Genomic DNA, 14,817 nt, shown 5'->3' with positions numbered 1-14,817 from the left:
GAGAGCGATGGGAGACTGCGACAGAAAAGGGGGAGACGGGCACTCGGGCGCTCTCCAGGACAGCCTGGGACCGGGTCCTGTGACCGCGGTGTGTCCCCGAGACCGACCGACACTGCGTTCAGTCTTCATGACCCCGAATCCAAACGGATTTAACTCCCCCATTGTGAAAAAAATACGTAGAGATATAACAAAACAAAATAGGAAAAACTAAATCCAGTAATCTCCAGGCTTCAAAGAGCAGTAAACATTAACAACAGAAATGTACAGGTTGAGTCAGTGGGCTGAAGATTCCCCCCCCCCCCCCCACCCACCCCCCACATGCTCTGAGAGCCACATGGGAGCTTCTGTTCACGAGCCAACCAGAGGAACTAGCCTTTTTTCAAATCTGTGTCACTGCGTTTGCATATATCAGCATCCTGTCCTGTTTTTCCTCTCCTCCGTGTTGTCTGCTATTTAATTTTTTTCGCCTTCTTTTTCATCCGAACGCCAGTACAGGCGGCGCAGATTAGTCGCACCGCCGTTCTCCGCTGGTCCTCTGGTTCAGCCGCGTTACGACAGACACACGGACAAGATCTCAGCCTCTGCTGGTGAATCAAGCCTACCCCCCACCCCCCCCGTAATGATTGACCATGTCAGGATGCAGAGTGACACACTGCTCAGTAGGAGGTGCGCTGATGAAAAGCGTCCTCCTGACAACACTTCCTACAGACCCCTACTCTCTCAGCGGCTCCCGGTTCCTCCTTTACACAACTGGTTGAGTCACATCTGATCTGATTAACAATGTTATTGATCTTCTTTTTTTTTCTCCTCCCCCCCCTCCCCATCTCTCTTATGGACAAACATTTCGAACTGTACATTGGCAAATACTGTATAAGATTGCAATATAGCTGTAGTTAAGCAACACATGGAGAATTCTATGTACAAACAAGTTGGCTTTTTCTTTATTTCTTGAAATAATGCTCGGTAAAGAACGGAGAGGGCTCTTTTATGTTCTTACCCCCTCTTTCTGTTATTTTCTTTGCTTCTTCTTTTTTTTTTTCTCTTGCTGTGGCGTGGTTCCTTGTGGTGAAACTGAATTGAAAGTTCAGTGCAAGACGGTCAGTGGGAAAAAACTGCACTGACGGTAATTGGCGGTCAGACATTCTCTGCATCACGTGATTCCTTCGTCTCCGGCCGCTGATCTCTGCCATGTTAGCTGCTGTGCTGAGTCAACGTGTGGTTCTGCGAGGAGACACAAAGAGAAACGGGGGGGGGGAAACGTTATGATCACATACAACAGGAGCTTTCTTTTCACTTTTCTTCACTTTCCTTTCATAACGCCGGCAGTATTCCCGCTCGGTGCCAGGGCCCGGTGCCACTGTTGCATCTTCTTTTCTGACTGATAGGATTGACAGGCCGGTGTCTTTTGATTATCTTGACATTTGTACATCATCATTACTCGGCTTTCATTATCCACGTCCAATTAAATCACACAGGAGTCAAAAACCTGCCCGTGGATCAATTGGGAGCATTGGGGATTATGGCGAGCACAGGAGAAGACCACTGATAGATAACATCCCACTCCTCACTAAAGTCTGCCTGCTGATCAAAGCCTGTGTCCATGGTAACAAATCCATAACATGACGCTGACACGCCTGATGAAACATCTTCCTTTGACTCTTAAACGTATCGAGCGTGTGCTGCCGCTGCAGACGTACGGCGCAAAAATGGAAAAGTTGCTCCGGCGCAGGTGCGGCGGGTCTGTTGACGATTTGATCCCCCCCCCCCCCCCCCCACACCACACGTCTGCAAATATGTAAAAGGTGCAAAAATTCACTCTGACAGGATAACAAGCTGACGGCACCGCTCTGTTTTGCTGCATCTCCCCAAATTTATGCAGGCACACACACAGACCATTGAGAGTGTTTGTAGTGGGGCAGCTGTGCCAGGTTCTTTAAAGGGAGTGTGGACCAGGGGGTGTGTAACTGGTGTCCCTGGTGGGCTGAATCCAGGTCATCTTTTGAAGTGACTGCTAATCCCTTTAATGCAAACTACATGCCCCACTTGCTGCGCTCGGTTTAAAACACGGCCTTGGACTCTCTACACTGGCGCGGACTCGACACACCTGTCACCGAGTCGTCAGCACGCATGCATGAGCACAAACGCACAACCGCACACACACACACACACCTCGATGCACACGCTCACTTTGTCCTGGAAATAGGTGCAAAGATGAAGCGGACGAGCACGTGGGAAAATAAAACAATTTCAAACTGCTTTACTAGTTTTTCGAGATGGAACCGGGAGAGAGAGAGAGAGAGATATGATCTAAAATGATTACTGCAAACTGTGTGTGAGTGTGTGTGTGTGTGTGTGTGTGTGTGGTTACCGAAGCAGTCACCTTCAGTCCTGTTGGTGCTGGGGGTCCCTCGGGCAGTGCCGCGAGATAACCATTAGCCCCCTTTTGCATTCCTTCCTTCCCTCTTTACCCTTTCAGCTGCTTCCATATAAAGCATTTAAACACCTTGACGGCTTTCCTTTCAGCCGGGGCGATTACTCCCCGACAGGTGGGGTAATAAGCTGTTTGACGGGGAGCAGGAGTGTGACCCCTGGAAGGGTTAGCGTGGCTCGCCTGGGCCTGGCTCTCTCTTTTTTTTTTTTTTAAAGAGGCGGCCCCAGACAGCTCCTCCGCCTCACTCTCTCTCCCTCTCTCGCTGAAATAAAGCTCCTTTAAGTGAGTCTGGGAGGAAAGTCCCCACGGGGCGCACTCTCTCTCTCTCTCTCTCCCTTTCTCTCTCTCTTCACCTCACCTCCTCCCCCCTCCTCCTCGCACTCCGCCAACCTCCCCCTCCCTACCCCCCCCCCCGGTGAAGACATCCTTGGCGTTGCTGAGGAGGGACAGGAGCACGGCAACCTTATTAATGAATGCGGCCCATTACCCGTCAGCCTGGCTCCTCGGCGACTCCCAGAAGCCCCTGCAGGACGTGACTTCAAATGGCAGGATATTGACACGGGGAGAGCAAAGCGGCGAGGACTCAGTGTGTGTGTGTCTGTCTGTGTGTCTGTGTGTATGTGGAAGAGAGAGAAACAGAGAGACACAGAGAAACAGAGTTGTGCTCAACTGAGTGTGCATGCCTTTGTGTGAGTGTGCCAGTGCGTCGAGGTGTGTGTGTGTGTGTGTGTGTGTGTGTGTGTGTGTGTGTGTGTGTGTGTGTGTGTGTGGGTCTGTGTGTGTGTGTGTGTGTGTGTGTGTGTGTCTGTGTGTGTGTGTGTGTGGACCCCAAAGGAACGTAGCTCCTTGGATATAATGTAGGGCTCGTAACAGCTATTAGAGGGGAAAATAACCCCTCTGGGGAATGCCCCCCCCCCCCCCTGCATGTCCCAGCTCTGTCTGACACACACTGCATTCTACCTTTTCCTTAAACATGCCAGGAGTTTTCTCACTGAGGGCTTTCTCAAGGACGGTGTTAAACGACTTCAGTGGCTGTGGCAGCCGTGCAGACCAAAGGGAAATAGAGTAAAAAAGAAGAGGGGGAAAACGTTGAAGTAAAAATGAAACAGATACCTTTATCTCTGTGGATAGTGAACTCCACCGAGTGGTTATAAACTGCTCTGTGTCTGGGAACAGAGGGTGAGGGAGGGGGTGCAAATTCACCTTCCGATCTTTGTCCTTAATTCTTTAAGTACCTCTTCATAAGTGTAACACCGACAACCAAAAACTGTCAAATTAGATGTGAAACACCTAATGCGGGAAAATGTCCGAAATGCCCGGCGCTCCATTAGAAGGATGTCACTAATGGTGTCACACCAGAATCACCGCAATTTAGGATTAGATGCCCTCCATTAAGCCTTTTAGCTCTCGTCCTCACCCCCTCCTTCAATGCCATCCAATTCCCCCTGAAACTCCACCATTCCCCTTATCATCCATTTCCTTCCCTTCTCTCCAACCCTTAATCTCCTCCTCAATCCTTTCAACCACCTGCTGGCCACACCGGCCTGCTGCAGGGCCCAGTTACCAGCAGCATTCAGGTAAACCACAGCAGTCAATTCTCCACTAAATTAAATTTTGCTCTGATCAATAATGCGCACCCGCTTCTCCCTTATGAAGACTGGCTGCATTGGCTCGGAGCGAGCCTCCTCCTCTCCTCTCCTGTTCTCTCACCGGCTCTGTGCCACCGTTAAACCACCACTTTCATCTGATTACATCACCCCACTGCAACGCCCTCAGGGGTAGGGGAAGAGGAGGGAGAACACCCAGCAGGGGTCTTGTGTACCCATGCAAACAGGTGCAATATGTCTTAGGAATTTAACGCTACCGCAGACGGCAAGAGGGAAATATGGAGAACGATCGGGGAAGAGCAGAGAGCGGGAAAGTGCAAGCAGGCTGGGGAGTTGATTTATTAACTAATCATTCTTTATGTCGTTCCCTATTGCTCCGGTCTCCATCGATAGCACCCGGTCTCCAGTGAGGCAACGGAGGTGCACCTCTTACATCAGCTGCACGGAGTCGAGATGCGCAGACACATCCCCTCTTTCATCTGATCCCGCTGCATTACAGACAATCCTCACATTGTCCGACATCAGAGAGAGAGGATGTAAAGCTTAATGGCAACGCTAACAATGTTTGATTAGCATTATGTTAATACCTGCCGAGCACATGTTAAGTACATCGTGTCTGCGCCTCCACCTGGTGCTTTTCAGCTTATAACATTAAACCCAGCCTTTATCGAGCGGTTAGAGCGCTGAGTGGGCAATAACAGCTTTTTAGGCCGGGGCCTCTTCAAGGTTTCTCAGACAAACAGAGTGGGTTTTTACACGAGTTGCGAGCTGGCCAGTGAACTCACCAGAATGTGCTGCATTATGGAGACCTCAGGTACTAACGCTGCATCTTTAAATCACAACAATCTACTGCTAATTATGTTAAGTATATGATCTAAAAATGTGTATAAATACATTGAGTAAATCCATGAATACTAAGAAGTAATGTTACTGCAAAAAACAACATACAATTCAACTAAAATTTTAATAGTTGTTTTACACAGTGCACAATAAAACTGCATTTACTCTAAATTGTAATTAATGCATTAGAAAAAGCCAGTGAGACACAAAAACTACAACTATACAACTGATAACGATGGAGTTCTAATGCATCATTTTGTAATTTTATACACATACACATACACAACCTAAAATAGAGCATTCGTTCTGTGTGTAATATCTAATATGTAAAACAGCAACAACACTGTAAACGCCCCACATTAAGACAAGAAGTTTGGATCTTCTCTGTAAATACTGCAATTATGAATTATTAAGTACCGCGAAAAGAAGAAATCTAAACTAAATGTTAAAAATCTGATTCTGTAATGAAGGTCTGTAAGTGAGTCAAGTAAGTGTTACTTACAGTGAGGATTAGTCATTAATGAAACTATTTAATTAGAAGAGTTAAGCACACTCATTTGAACCCCTGCAGCTAAAGTGTCTGATTTGGTTTATCTATAATCAAAATTTGAAAGAGGAGTCAGAAAATTGTAAACATCCCCCTCTAAGCTCTGATTAAAAGCCGTTATCAGTCAGACCCCGGTTCCTCTCCCTGACACACGAGCAGTAGAAGTGTGCAGAGCTGCATCTGGAGCACGGGGAGCGAGCACAAAACCACCGAGACCTGCGCCGAGCCATAGTCATCACTCAGGAATTTAATTAACGCATAAGACAACGTCACCTAATGATGCTAAAACAAAGAACCTGTGGTCTGTCTCCGAGGCGCCGAGCTGCCGGCTGACTCCCGAGCACAGGGAGCGACATTTATGTTCCTGTGATGGTTGAAAGACGGAATGATGGACTTCTCCGGGTTCTTTTTTTGCGAAAACTGCTCAAAGCGTTTTCTTATCGCTCGACACATCCGCCGTGGAGGAGAGACGAAGCCACGCCGCATCCTGCCTTGATCTTTAATGGCGTGTTGCACCCGGCCCGGTATTGACTCGGTCCCTCCCTTCGTGCATTCCCTACCGTTGACCGGTCCACTGAGGGAGTAATCCTTCCCTGCTCTGACCTCGGGCCAGGCTTACCGCCGCCTAGTTTAGCCAATGAAGAAACACAATCAAATAAATAAATAATACGCCGGGTTGGCATTCTCCACAGTCATCACTTATCAGGCCGTGGGGAGGGTTGACCCCCAAACACTGTTGTGCCACCACCGGGGCCCCGTCTCCTTGGTAACAGACCGTCGTGTTTGAAGTGAGGTGCCCGGGGAGCCGTGGTCATCTACAGTAACAGCGGCCGGGCTATACGGTGACAACAGCGATAGATTTCGATGTCTTTCCGCGTACGTGTGTCGTTTTGTGTCCACGCTGAACGCTTGTAAAAAGACATCATCAATCCATAACGCTTGAAACGCTTTGATGAGATGTCTAACTACGCCGACCCAGTGCTTGTGAGGTGTAACCGGAGATGACGGACCACCCTTTTTGTGGGCTGGTGCTTTGTAGCTCCAAATGATACTCATTACCTTGTCTAAGTAGACAAGTGAACGGTACTAGAAACACACTATGCAGTGATCCCGCTGTTTGACTGAGGTAGCAAAACAACTGCACAACTGCTGTGTTATTATGGGGCCTCATTAAGTGAGGCGAGAGTGGGAGACGGGGAGAGGGAGCGGAGGGAAAGCAATAGAGAGCGGACCAGCGAGAGGGAGAGGAGAGAAAGGAGAGAGGGGAGAAAAAAAAACAACACAAGAGAGCGATACAAACTGTATTCTGAGGTGATAGCAACACACAGATGCCTTTCCAGCCCGAAATGAAGACTATGACTAAAGAACCCAATTAAGGGCTTTCTTTGGGGAGCCATCTTGGGAGGGGGATGGGTCTTCCTGGGACACGAGCCCTGGGCTACATCCTCTAATTAGACAGAGCGAGGGGGGAGGATCTCTGCCTGTCACTGGGAGGGAGATGGGGTCCGTGGGGTTCCACATGTCAGTCCCAGAAACAAAACACAATTACTCTCACATTTAACCACTTCAGTCGGGCACAGACTTTGACTAGGGACGCTACAGAGCATCCCACCTCCCCCCCACCACCACCGCCGCTGCCGCCACTAACACCACCACCACCACGCTCCCACCTCCCTCTCGCCTGCTGCTGCTGGATGTGGATATTTTTTGAGGACTATATTTCCTCCGCGCCTCCGTGAGAAAGCGAGAGCCGATCTGCACTCTCATGTTTTCCCACTGAAACGGACGAGCGCGATCGTAAAACAAGCTTTTAATGGACCGACAATCGGTGTCGTTCATCCTTTTCCCCCAAAACCAAAAGAGTTAGATTACCTATGCTGTTTGTGAATATCCAATTCAAGAGGGAATCATTGTTCTAATGCTTGTTTACTTTGGCCACTGCTGCTTTTTCTGTTAACAACAACAACAACAACAGCAGCATAAGAGACACTTCACAAATCAAATCACCGCAGACGGTAAATTAAACCTGTGTTGTGAATTTCCTAAGAAGTGTCTTAAATGTTGTTTTTTTTTGTTGTTTTTCTTTTATCAAAGTTGCTGAAAAAGTCAACTAAGAAAAAGTAAAGGAGACATGTTTGAGGGAGAGATCCGGTGATGGATTCTAGCACAGAACAACCAAGCGTCTCCTCTTTGTTTGGATTTAACTTTCCCCAGTGGTGCAACAGAGGAAAAAGAGAAGAAGAAAAAAAAAGGGAACAGCTCAAAGGCTTCTGGGAGTTTTTGTCATGTCTCCCTCCAGACAATATGTTTGCATGCACATATCAGACCCCGGGAGAGACAGAGACAAAGACAAATACATAGAGAACACACACAGAAGTACACGCACACACACACACACACACACACACACACGGTGAGAAAAAGGATATCCTCCCAGGATCATTAGGTCTGTCATGCTGTCTAATTCTGATCCACCTACAAAACTAGAACACTACTATTGTGAAAAACATCACTAGTCATCTAAGAGTGTTTATGTCCCCGTTAACAGTGCAGTGTGTGTACAGTGTTGTACATAATTATAAATAAGCTAAAATATTAATGATAGCGCTTCACAAACAGCTCCTCTCTCTCTCTCATTTTCTTCTTCGTCTTTCTCTTCTTCTCTAATTCACTGTTCTTTTATTTTGTAGTGCAACTTTTTTTGAAATGGTGACAGAAATGCGAGCACCTGGGGTGATGAAGAAAAAAACAAGTTGTCATATAAAAGGAAATAAATATATGTGCGACTTTCAAACGCGTGAGGAGCTGTCACACTTGGCAGATCAAGATATTCAGAGGAACCGGGGCGTTTGAGCGCCACTTAGGGACAAACACGCCGCGCTTTACTTCTCGTAACCACGTGTCTGGGGCGCAGGGCAGTTGGGGCGGTTTTCCGGGGCATGTTTTAAAATTCACCAAAATGAAAAGAGAAAGGGAAACTTCCTGGGAATTGAGTCTCTGTGCTTCACACGGAATAGTGACATTGTTTATTTGGGGTAAGTAAATGCCTACGATATAGTTTTAAGTGTCATCGTTCTTAGAGTAAACAAAGCAAATCTGTTTATTAGCCTGTAATAACATCTAGAAGACACTATGCTGATTTCTTTAACCCATTTCCTGCACTTCCCTCCGTCTCAGGCAGACGTGATGACACACATGGCTGTTTACTCTGACCCGGTGACCACGAAGCCTATAAATATGCTTAATTAAAACAGTGGAATTGGTCACAGCTTGGCAATAATGGCTATCACACGGGGAGAGGGGAATCTCATTTGTGTGGGGAAGTAGAACATGATGCAGATGTGCTCTTGTCACTTGCAGCACTCATTAAGGCCGCGCAGCTCCGGATTGTCTTTGAAGGAATCCTTTTAAAAGACACTCCAATTAAGGTACGTGTCCTGCGGGCGTCTGAGAGGAGGGAGAAGTCGTACAGTGCACCCCCGGTCCCTCCACTCCTCCGTCGATCGCGGCACGACTTAACACACGACTTACATTCTCGTGTCACTTCCGACGAATGATAATGAAATTGGAGGATGGAGGGGAATAAAAGACGGCCCAGCTTAAAAGGGACGAGGGAATCTCGCGCAGGGAAAAGAGAAAGTCATCTTTGCCGTTGTGTAACTTCAATCTCATTGTCTCATCGGCGGAGGAATGGCGGCGTCGGAGGGAGAGACGTCTCCGATCGCGGCTCTCCGGCGCCGGAGGAGGCAAACTTGTGCCGTTTCCTCACAAATGAACTGCACTCCCAGAAATGTCAGATTTAAGCTGTGGCTAATACTCCGCATTCATCAGTTAATGAATCTGGTTAATTAATCCAGCCTAGCAGCATTGTCAGTGGCTCAGTTCCCTCCGCAGTGTGAGGAGCTACGGTATCGGAAGCCAACGCAGAGGGAGAAGGAAGTTTTATTATCGAGTTTCAAATTGCAGCGTGGCCTCTGCTGGAAAACCCTGGGACCTTTTCTCTTCTCACAGGGGGACAGCTGCCTTTAAAACCAGAGGACGGTGGATTTTTATATTTGGTGAGAGCGAGTAGTGAAGCTCTGCCTCGTCGTTGCTCAAGGGGTGGCCAGCAGGTGAGGGTCAGAGAGAGCGCCGCACAGCCGGCCCACTTGCCCTCCCCATCAGCACCTCATGAAATATCTAGACTTTGCTCCATATTTTAATGGGGTGAGGGAGACGGGTTTGCAGGGTGGAGGCTGTGTGAGTGTGTGTGATGGTGGAGGAGAGACCTCTGGAGGGTTTTGAGGGGAACGGTGGTCTATGCATCTCAGTGCTTATTTCTTTTTTTTTGTCTACAGAAGAAAGAGGAAAGAGAGAAATGGAGGGGGAGAGAGAGAGAGAGAGAGAGAGAGAGAGATTATTCTCCTTTTGGAATCTGGATTCTGGGGCACACAGGCCCAGGAGTCAGTCAATCTGGCCGGTCTGAGGGGGGGGGGGGCGGCCGGGCGGGGGGTCCTGGGAGGGCTGATTAGACGGATGCTCTCCCATCATCCATCTCGACAGGCTGGCGAAAATTGGCTAGCCCCTCGCAGGGTAGAGTTCACGGGGGGAGGCGGTGGGGGAGAGAGTGGAGCGGTGCACTGGATACCTGTCACAGCCTTTGGTCTGTTTCAGGATCTCAGCAGCAAATTAATAAAATATCGTTCCTGCTTCCCTTTACCTGCCGCGGCAGCTCTCCCTCTCGCCGCTCCTTCTCCCAGCTTGCACTGGCCCTTTTGACCCCTCCGACTTCTGTGAGAGATGAGGAGCCCAGGCAGCCGGGCGAGCGGACCAGAGTGTCAGGGAGAAAGAGGGAGAAACTCCAGACCCGGCAGAGAGAGAGGGAGGCTGCGCTCCTCCCGCTGCTGGAAGACAGCTCCACTTCAGACAGACTGACAAACCACTGCCCCTGTGTCAGTGAGACATTTTGAAGTGTGATGCATGGGAAATGGCAACTGCGCAAAAAAAAAAACAACAACTAAAAACAAGACTCCAACCCACACACTGTTTGTTGAAGGCTTTAACTATAGACAGTGAAAAGGGCAAATCTAACATTGCAAACTTCAGAAGTTGCATCCTAAAATAAAGATGGGAAAACTAACCCAACTAAAATAGCTTTGAGATGGTCACGATTTAAATAAGGTCTGACACTTTGTTTATTTCTGGATGCATGTGACAGGGAACAGTATATGTACTTGTGTCTATAAGCACTATAAGAGAGAGTGAGCATGCACTCACATGGGACTACCTCTGCAGCACGGCACGGGTTGAGCATAATGATTGTCTTATCCCCCAAGCTCATTCCCGCTCTCCTTTCATAACTCCCTGTTTCTCGACAAAGTGCCATAGGTCTTTCATGTTCTGCTCTTGTCTCTTCACACAGAGTGTAAAACAATATAATCATGCATGAAACAACACCTCCGGGAGGCGGAGATCACTTCATTCCAAAAAATGTCAAAAAAAAAAAAAGGAGAAGGAAAAGTCAGAAAACATCCCCAGGTTATTTGAGATTGTTTACAGGTACCTGCAACAACCCTGGTTATATACAGAGTCTGCTGGTGCCAATGAGGGATGAAAATGTGATAAATCGGAGGCCTTGGCATGAATGGACAAGGCTTCATGTTGTCTGCAGGAGAGCGACGCTTGTTAAATAACCTTCTGTGTGGTGGAGTTGCAAGTTGCTGGATCAGGGTGTGTTTTATTCATAGTTGTGGTGCTCAAATGACCAGCGGATAATGATCATGTTCACCTTCCTCCTGGCATGCACACGCCTCTGTGTTTACAACCTGAATCTCAATATGAAAATCGTTGCCGATCAATAGTCAGCCGAGCCCTGGATACTTCCTCTGGCTACCTGCTAACACGTAGCGCTGCTAATCCAACTTTCAGGCAGGTGCACTTAGAGGATGTGGTCAGGAGCTGCTGGTTTTTCATCCTGCGCTTAAGGCAAATTAAGAATAATTTCTGTGATTGGATTGAGCAGGATGCGTATATACAGCGGCTCATGTTTTAATGATTTCGCTTCAGAAAGGTAATAGAAAAAGATCTGGATATGAGAAGTGTGCCATGTGTACGGTGGAGAATCCCCCAAACAAAACAGAGCTGCTCGAAAACACCACCACAGTGAAATAATAGAATAAGGTCTGTTTAATTTTTTTTCCCCTGCTTCTCCAAGGACCAGAGGAAAAAGATTGCTAGAAAATGGATTATCTCTCTAACATTGCGAGTTCATAAGTCCAACTGCTAACTTTGTTGAAGGGCAGATACGGTCTCCCAGAGGAAGCAGCTCATATTTAGCCATGAGGCCTCCTCTGTGATTAGGAGGGGAGATGCAGGCGTATTGACTCGACTGTGTTTTTGCCTCTGCACTGTCTGTAATTACCTCCTCAAAAATGAACATTCCGCTAATCCTCTAATTCCAGATATTTTAGTGCTCTGCTGGTCTAATAAGCAAATCAAATCATATCTGCACATCACAAATGAGTTTTGGAAACGGACTGAAATAATTCCTTCTGAGTCGCTCGCCCCGGCCCGGGATGGAGGGGATAGCTGGAGCCCGGTGTTTAGTGTTTGTTAAGCTGTCATGTGTGATTAGTAGTCAGGGTTTGTGCCCGTGGCCCCTTCTGCTCCGCCACGCCCGAGGCTCACCTGTAACTCTGTCTGGAAGAAGAACTTCTGTGGGCAATGGGAGCAGTCGTAGATCTTGTCCTCCTGGCCGTGGGCGGAGAAGATGTGCTGCTGGAGCTTATTGGCCTGGACAAACACTGCTCACGTACACGGGGAAGGGAGACACGGGGACAGAAAAGACATTTTATAAGGGTTAGTAACAATTTTCAGGTCTTTCAGAGTCTTGTACACATTCTGTTTATAAAGAAACGGCACAGTTGGATTAGAGAAGAGCCTTGTCGCCTCCATTAAAGTCAAGATCAAAGCCACATCTGCCTGAATAAAAAACTGAAGACTGTGTCAGATGGCAAGTAAAACTACTTAATTACAAACAAATAAACACACGACCCAGAATGGAAAAAAAACCAACATTGTTATGAGATGTATAATTGAAACAAAGGAGGAACGATTTAGGTGTTAACCGTAAAACTCGAGTGGTCATATTCACGGTACTAGACCGAGCGAGTGGCGGCGAACTGTTCTGGGAATAATGATGCTCTTTATTCAGCACCACAGTGGGGACAACAAGCCAGAAAATAAACAACAACCACAAAAAAAATTGGCATGGCTTCAAGTGGAAAACATGGCCTCCATTAGTCTACATCGCTAATTATATTGACAATATAAATATTCATGGTGTTGCGCTATTTATTCATGCAGACTCAGGCTACATTCACCATCATATAAACAAACAACTCGCACTGGCACTTAAAACATATACCGTACATTCCAGCCACAGTCCACGCTGTAAAGCTAAGGGGGGGTGTGATTGTGTGCGTCTTGGGTGCATGTGTCTTATGTGTGTGTGTGTGTGTGTGTGTGTGTGCCTGCACTCTCCAAGGAGCACTTCAAACATGCCGTTTGTTATCCCAGACCCTTGTGCTTTAAGGATGGCTGTCTAATCTCAAAGGTCTGGATGCTCTGGAAAAGTTAGCATGCGGGCGGGGGGGCTTCATTTGAATTTCTTACGGCTCAAAATAACTTTTCTTCTAATGCATGCACCGTGGGGCCAGGAGGAGAAGGAGGGGGAAGAAAGCATCGCCTCAAAAGGTGAGGTGTCTGTCGGTGATGGCTTTGGGGGTCGCAGCAGCCCCATGGCGGCGGAGGGGGGGGGGGCTCTGCAACATTAAGGTGTCCCAATTTGAGCTCACCTGGGAGAGTGGTTATTAATTATTGAGCCGCGTACACTTGAGACGCACTCGGCTTCATTGAATGTCACACTCCTGACCTGGGAAATGAAAAGTTGGGATCCAAAGCGGCAGACACACACCGAGGTGACGCCTTCCGACTGCTAATGCCCGGGTGACAGCTGTCTCTGCAACATGGCAGCGTGTTAACCAGAAATGAACAAACCTCCTCTAATGAACAAACAACAACTCCATGGTCCATTTCGGAAACTAACGACCACAGCGATATGAAGACAAACATAATTGCGGAATCGACGGCTGGTTTCGCAGCCTGTTACAAAACAGTTTTCAGCTCAAGGTTAAGGACTCGGACCAGATCGCGTGTTTAGTAATGCTGATGATTGAGATGACAATTGTGTTTGTGGGGTAATAAATGATGAACAATAGCTTGTTTCTTTTTGCTGTGTTTTATCTGCATATGCCGCACAGAAGCAGGTCACAGCAGCTGCAGGAAGCCGTCATTATGTCTTTGGCTAGAGGAGGAAAAAGTCAATACAGCAAAAATAAAAATGGATTAGAGACTTGGGGGGGCCTTCCAATACTGTACGATGGGGCTAAACACAACTGAGATGTCAAGTGAGCCGTTTCTCCCTGTTTACATGTGTATCTGGTCCAGGGTCCAGGAAGAGACACATGATGTTTTGTGTGCGTTTTAAAGTGGTAAATGGTTTGTGTTACCACAGCACTTTTACAGATGATTCTTGATGACTAGTCAAAGCGCTTTAGAGTCAAAACTTCAGCAATTCACCCGTTCACACACACATTCATGCAGCGTGTCTGTCTATGTGCAGCACTTGCTCCAGCACTGTTGTCAGGAGCAACATGGGGTTAGTATCTTGCCCAAGGACACTCCGGCACCCACGGGGATGGGGGGACTGGGATCAAAACCTCTGCATTCAGAGCCATAAACCAAATTATAATCTCGGTATTCAAAGCCACGAGTGTCCGAGCGTAAAATAAGATCAGGGCACTTACAAGATTATTAGCCAATTTGTAAATCGGAGCTCAACAACTTAATTTTTGTGTGCAAATTTGGGTTCAGCTCGGATTTATTTAAAGGCTTGCATCATAAGTAGGGTTGCAAAGGGGCGTAAAGTTTCGTTGATATTACTCGGGAAAACATATTAGCATACTGATTGAGGATTGTTCATCTGTTCATCTAGCCTATTTCCATTCATTCATCCATCAGTTGTAAAATATTTTTACAGACGATTCCAATTGTTTGGCTAAGTATTTATATCTCTGGCATTGCATTAGTGTTTTTTTACAAACTTTTTTCTCATCTTATTCTACAGAACAATGCCACGTGCACTATCTCATGTGTGGAGACATTTCACCCCATCCAATGTAGAAGGAAAGGCTGTATACATTTGCAAAAAACTGTGCAAAGACTTATGTTAAGAATGACGCAAAGATGCAGAAGCATAAAGTCAAGTGCCAAATTTCCTCAAGGCTCAAATCAGCCTATAAAAAAACAATATGTTTACATTTATGTCTGTATATGACAAGGTAAATACAGTT

The 14,817-nt window shown here is 47.2% G+C and overlaps 1 protein-coding gene across 3 annotated transcripts in view; it reads right to left on the bottom strand.

Moving 5' to 3' along the window:
* Positions 1-342: 342 nt before the first annotated feature.
* Positions 343-14,817, bottom strand: part of LOC133018066 (zinc finger protein 521) — a 94,813-nt gene continuing 80,338 nt past the window's right edge. For all 3 annotated transcript variants that reach the window (XM_061084355.1, XM_061084356.1, XM_061084357.1), the window contains 2 exons: positions 12,092-12,207; positions 343-1,221 (listed from right to left, as the gene is read on the bottom strand). In XM_061084355.1, coding sequence (XP_060940338.1) covers positions 1,192-1,221; positions 12,092-12,207 — 146 coding nt within the window. In that variant the 3' untranslated portion in view covers positions 343-1,191. The remainder of the gene's footprint in view (positions 1,222-12,091; positions 12,208-14,817) is intronic.

The sequence above is a fragment of the Limanda limanda genome, chromosome 13 (genome assembly GCF_963576545.1).
Source record: "Limanda limanda chromosome 13, fLimLim1.1, whole genome shotgun sequence".
NCBI lineage: Eukaryota > Metazoa > Chordata > Actinopteri > Pleuronectiformes > Pleuronectidae > Limanda > Limanda limanda.
The sequence above is the reverse complement of the archived record's forward strand: the minus strand, read 5'-3'. Positions and strand labels throughout refer to the sequence as shown.